Genomic DNA, 6803 nt, shown 5'->3' with positions numbered 1-6803 from the left:
TTTCTCACATTCCCTGTGTGTCTATCGCTTCCTGTCTCCACCCTCATTATGCCACATTTTCCTGAACCTAACACCTTTGCACCCCTCTCATTTTACCATGTAATAACCCAACCCCCATAGACTATAATTGAACTTGATGTTAGTTCAAAATGTATACAAAGTTTGGTGAAGATTGGTTTCTTGGTTTGGGCAGCAAGATGGTAACAAACAGACAGAAATTGCCATTTATATATAAGTTATGTATAAGTGTATGTGTGTGTACGTGTATGTGTGTATAGATACATATGATAAGAGCACACTAATGTGCCTGCCTGCTAGACAGATAATAATAGCAAGAATAATCTACAATAATGATACTCTTGTGCATTTCTCTGTCATAACATATGAATGAAAAAGGAAGGGGTGATATATGAATAAGGAAGGAAGGGGTAATGGCAAACTTGGTAGTGGGATGATGGAAAGTCGAAGGCGAAAAAATCAAACAGCGTGTCAACTCTGCGTGAGTATATGTGTGTATATGTAAAAGGGAGCCATGTGAATGTTTGTACCTGTGATTATTTTGTACCTTATTTATATATAAAATACTACAATTAGCCGTCATTTTTGACGGCACGGGGTCAGCTAGTATCTATATAAATATTCACTCCTGAATATTTCCTCCGTATATATATAGATAGAAAGATATATGTATGTGTGTGTGTATATGTATGTATATATGTATACATACATATATATATATATATAATATATATATATATATATATATATATGTATATATATATATATATATATATATTATATATATATATATATATATATATTATATATATATATATATGTATATGTATATATATATATATGTATATGTATATATATGTATATGTATATACATATGTATGTACGTATGTATGTATGTATGTATGTATGTATGTATGTATGTATGTATGTATGTATGTATGTATGTAGGTAGGTATATACAAAGCCGTGGTTGTGTGGTGAGACGTTGTTTCCCCCAACACACAGTTCTGGAGTTCAGGTCCACCGCATGGCACCCTGTACAAGTTTTTTTCGTTATAGCCCCGGGCTGATCAAAGCTTTATAAGTGGATCTGATAGACGGAAAATGAAAGAATCCCGTCTCACACGCGCGCGCATGCACATGCGCGCGTGCACATGCGCGCGTGCACACGCATACACACACATACACACACACACACACACACTACACGTATGTATGTATATATGTATGTATGTATGTATGTATGTATGTATGTATGTATGTATGTATGTATGTATGTAAGATTGTATTTATTTATGTGTTTGCCCCTCACTTGACAACCGGTCTCAGTCCGGCTTAAGAAACCTTTATAAGGTTACCAGACTTTATACGGTTACCAGACTTTATAAGGTTACCAGACTTTATAAGGTTACCAGACTTAAAATGTGTACTGGGGTTGATTCTTTCGACTTAACCTCTTTAAGATGGTGCCTCAGCATGGCCGTATTTCAGTGATTGAAACAAGTAAAAGATACATTTATATTGGGTTGTCCGGAAAGTTCGTGCCGATTTTTAAAGGAAAGAAAAAGTCAATAAATACTTGCCATTACATTTTTAATCAACCAAATATGTACCATTTTGTTGTACAATGCGTCTCCATCTTTCCTTTAACTCGGAAATATCCTATTCCCAGAATTGAGGTGGTTTCATGGCAAAGAATTCATCAAGGTATCTTTTTACGTCATCCAAGGAATTGAAATTTTTACCATTAAGGCTATTCTTCAGAGACCTGAATAAGTGGAAATCCAAAGGTGAATATGGAGGGTAGGGTAACACATCCCAGCCGAGCTGCAGCAAGTTTTGTCTGGTTCCCAAAGCATGAAGTGCCGAAAATGAACTTTCTTATCTTCCATTTTAAAGGGTTACAGAATTAACACAGGTTATAGGAACATAAACCTTCTTACACGAAAAGATAGCTTAAACTGTGCTCTAAATGGAGATGTAGTCAAATCCTATTGTATGGACTCAACCATGTTCTAAAATAAGTCGAAAGTTAAGCTACTATAAATCGGCACGAACTTTCCGGACAACCTAATAACTATCTATCTATCTATCTATCTATCTATCTATCTATCTATCTAAGAAAGAAATATAACATGTGACTTCATTGACCGAGGTTACCGTGGTCTTTTCCGTAGGCTTTTCTTTCCACGGGTAAACCTCACCTGTCCTCCCCTTTACACTTCATATTGACATTTCTGTGATAACGATCCCTATTGATCAATTTTTTTCCTCTCCCCCTTTTTTTAACCCCCCCTTTTTTTGTCCTCTTTCTCTCCTTTTACGATCCCTTTTGATCGAACCCCCCCTTTTTTTCTTTTCTACCTTCAAAAGAAAAGCTCTACCTTGTAATTTGTTCTATCTGTGTGCAGCCCTGTGTGGCTAATAAAGAAACATATCTATCTATCTATCTGTCTGTCTATCTATCTATCTATCTATCTATCTATCTATCTATCTATCTATCAGTATGCGTGTGTGTGTGAGTGATAGTATCTGTATACGCGTGTATTTGAGTTTGAATTTGAAGTATGTGTGTGTGTGAGTGTATGTGTGTGTGAGTGTGTGTGTGGTAGTATCTGCGTGCCTGTGTATTTGTGCTTGTGTCAGTCATCAAGTAGGTCAGTGGCAGGCGTTGGATTCAGTCGAAGGAGGTGAAAAGTGTGTTAGTGTGTGGGTGTGTATGTGCTTGGATGTGTGCGTATGACGGAGTGGGAATATATGTGTGCGTGTAGGGCGGTGAGCTGGCAGAAACGTTAGCACGCCGGGCGAAATGCGTAGCCGGATTTCGACTGTCGGTACGTTCTGAGTTCAAATTCCGTCGAGGTCGAATTTGTCTTTCATCCTTTCGGGGTCGATTAAATAAGTACCAGTTACGCACTGGAGTCGATATAATCGACTTAATCCGTTTTTCTGCCCTTGTTTGTCCCCTCTGTGTTTGGCCCCTTGAGGGTAGTAAAGAAATAAATATTGTGTATGGTTTCATCTCTTCAGGCTCTCTAAACAGCAACCGTTCTCTGCAAAGAATGTTTTAAAACACAAGAACGCCGGTGATAGTTCAAGAAATAATCCTCTTCAAAAATATGGCCGAGTCATTTGACTGCAGCCATGCTGGAGCACCGCCTTCAGTCGAACAAATCGACTCCAAGACTTATTCTTTGTAAGCCTAGTACTTATTCTATCGTTCTCTTTTGCCGAACCGCTAAGTTACGGGGACGTAAACACACCAACATCGGTTGTCAAGTGATGGTAGGGGGACAAACACAGACACACAAACATATACATACATACATACACACACACACACAACACACACACACACACACACACACACACACACACACACACACACACACACACACACACATATATATATATATATATATGTATATTCGCGATGATAGATCGCTAGCCACTACACATGCTTTATTTTCTCTCCTTGTTTCTTTCTGTGTTCCTTTCTGTGGAAGAGCGTAGGCTCGAAACGTTAAAGACTTTCTCACTTCCTGAGCGTTAAACTAATACATCTGTTTGTTGTCTACACTACCTATCTTCGTCTTTTTAAAATTTTTATTAATTCTCCCTATATATGTAAACGACGGGCTTCTTTCAGTTTCCATCTACAAAATCCACTCACAAGGCTTTGGCCAGCCCGAAGCTATGGTAGAAGACGCTTGGGATCTAGTCTGACCATTTGCTCGAGGTGCTACGCAGTGGGACTGAACCTGAAACCATGTGGCTGGAAAGCAAGCTTCCTACCACACAGCCACTTCTGCGCCTATACAGTATATGTGTGTAGCCGCGCGCGCGTGTGTGTATGCGTATGATTATATATTATACATATATACACACACATACATACAAGCACACACAAACACACGCAAGTTCGCACGTTCGCGCGCACGCAATGGACGACAAGACACCAGTGTAAGCGAAGAATAGATGGGCAACAAATCTGTTTTCAAATCTGTTCTGATTCTTGAAAAGCCAACGTCCTAATTAGAGGGAAAATAGTCCAGTGAAATAAGCGATGTCTATGAGAAACGCAAAGGTCGACGATCGAATATTAATAGAAAGACAAAAGATAGACAAACACTTATAAATGGCTGGAAATCAGTTATGTCGCATTAACAAAAATATAAGTTAGAAGAAGAGATGACAGTCCTTGGAAGTTCTTTACAGTTGTTTCAAATAACTTTGTTACTGGCTGATGCAATTATGTGCATTATGCAAACGTTTGCGCATAATGACAGAACAATGCAGAACAAGACAATTACACACACACACACACACACACACACACACACACTCACACATACAAAATACATACATATATAAAGATATATGTGTACATACACATACAATACACATACATATATAAACATATATAAATGCATGCACACGCACACAAATATTCATGTCCTGATGGTATCAACAAATGTATCTATCACTTTATCTGTTTATCTATAAATGTGTGTGTTTGTATGCATCTATGTATATAAGTATATTTGTATATATATATATATATATATATAGGGAGAGTTTACGAAAAAAAAAACAAAAGACGAAGACAGGTGGTGTACAAAACAAACAGAATTATTAGTATAACGCTCAGGAATAGAAAAGGTCTTTTACGTTTCGAGCCTACGCTCTTCTTCAGAAATTGACGCAGAAAAAAAACAAGGAGAGAAAAAAATGTGTGTAGTGGCTAACGATCTATCATGGCGACATATATATGTATTTTTGTATAAAGAGATAATATAAGAATGGAATGTTACTTACAGCAGCAAACATGTTAAGTGATACTATAAGACCAATGTGCAGTGGAACAGATCCGATAGAATCTTTACGGCCTTTATCAACGGCTGCCAAAATTCCAAAGAGGAGCAAGAATGTAATCAACAGTTCCATTATCATAGCGTGTACATCACTAACTCCAGGTCCAGGGCCAACAACTCCGAAAGTTTGGTACATAGTAGACGGCGCTACAGTACGTATGACAGCCGCTCCTACAACGGCTCCGAGCATCTGAGCTAATGTGTAAAATATGCAACGGATCCAACTAATGTCACCCACTATCGCGAATCCTAGACTGACAGCGGGGTTAACGTGACCTCCACTTATATGGCCCAAAGTACCGATGATAATAGTGATGAAAATGCCCGATTCAATACAAGGAAAAAGCAATCCATTCGGTGGAGCATTCTCATCGTTCATATTTGCAGCAACTGCGAAACAGACGAGAAAAGCGGTTCCAAGAAATTCTGCTATTACCGCTCGCCAAAATACTGGCTGTTTTATATCTTCAATTTCTTCCATCAGGAATCTTTTGCAATTCTCGGCTAGATGATTTGTATGTTTGTTCACTGCTGTCTGGAAATGAGATTGCTTGTCTTGTCTAAGGTTCTCAGAAGATTCGGGATCAGTCGAGGTAGCTTGATAATTATCCATTAAATATCAGGCATTTGAAATTTTGGTAAGAAAAACCAATTGTATATAAATAGTTGAATAATGTTTTCAAATGATTGTTCACTTTAAAAATATAATTAGATATGAAGCTTAAATATTTCACTTGAACTTCTTTTCTTTTCCTGTCATAAAATACGGGACGGCTGTCGTGGTTTTCCGACGTAACAGCTTTATTAACTGCCTGAACAAGTGTCACATATCTGAATAACGCCTGCTCTGAGCCTCTCAACTTCTGCTATGCATGTTTAGCGCAGCCAATCAACGCACAGCAAAAAAAATCAATGCTGATGTATATGTTTATGTATGTATTTCCTTATCAAACTTCATTAAATTCAGGGCAGCTAATTACTCTTCTATTTCTCAAGGAATTAAAGAACAAACTAATAAAAAAGAAAAAAAATTAATACAGAAACGACACTCCCTCCTCTCTCTCTCTCTCTCTCTCCACACACGTACACACACACACACACACACACACAAACAAATACACATATGTAAGTATAAATGTTTACATACAATCATACACACATGTATGGAGATATGTAAATGTGTGTGTATGCGTGCGTCTGAACATGTGTTACTGTGCGTTGTGTTAATACAATATATAAAACATTTAGAAAACAAAGCAATTTAGGGCGAAAAATACCCCGTTGAGAAGTGATATTTCACTAACCTAACTCTGGATTAAAGCACAAACAAAGCAATTTTTTTTATCAAATGTCAGGTATTTTCTTTGCTCCAATTTCAAATATCATTAAATTCTTATCAAAAGGCAAGTTTAGGGTTGCACAGGCCTTATGGGTTACAATGAAACCATGTTGTCTCTTTCTTTATAAGGTCTCTGCATAGACATGACAACTCCCTTTTGCTTTAAGTACCAATGTAGGCAGATTGACATTCTTAACCTTCAAGGATTTCTCTATTTAACCCTATAAATTACAGTGTTGGGTGGAGGGGCGGTGAAGTTATCAGTGAAATGACATCACCATATCGCTGTTTCGTTTCCAAGATGAAATGTTGAGCTACACTTACCACTATCACGAATACTTTTGGGAAAGAGATAAGCATCACAACTTCTAGTTTTCTCTCTTTAGAATCTTCTAGGGTTTAGAATATTCTAAGGCAGCGAGCTGGCAGAAACGTTAGCACGCCAGGCGAAATGCTTAGCGGTATTTCGTCTGCCGTTACGTTCTGAGTTCAAATTCCGCCGAGGTCGACTTTGCCTTTCATCCTTTCGGGGTCGATTAAATAAGTACCAGTTACGCACTGGGGTCGATATA

The 6803-nt window shown here is 37.8% G+C and overlaps 1 protein-coding gene across 1 annotated transcript in view; it reads right to left on the bottom strand.

The window, feature by feature from the left end:
- The window catches only part of LOC115216474 (aquaporin-like), a 76114-nt gene extending 70308 nt beyond the window's left edge, over positions 1-5806 (bottom strand). Inside the window, exon 1 of the mRNA XM_029785838.2 lies at positions 4837-5806. Within this exon, the coding sequence (XP_029641698.1) occupies positions 4837-5505 (669 nt within the window). The 5' untranslated portion in view covers positions 5506-5806. The remainder of the gene's footprint in view (positions 1-4836) is intronic.
- Between the last annotated feature and the right edge of the window lie 997 nt (positions 5807-6803).

Source organism: Octopus sinensis, linkage group LG10 (genome assembly GCF_006345805.1).
Source record: "Octopus sinensis linkage group LG10, ASM634580v1, whole genome shotgun sequence".
Classification (NCBI taxonomy): domain Eukaryota; kingdom Metazoa; phylum Mollusca; class Cephalopoda; order Octopoda; family Octopodidae; genus Octopus; species Octopus sinensis.
The sequence above is the reverse complement of the archived record's forward strand: the minus strand, read 5'-3'. Positions and strand labels throughout refer to the sequence as shown.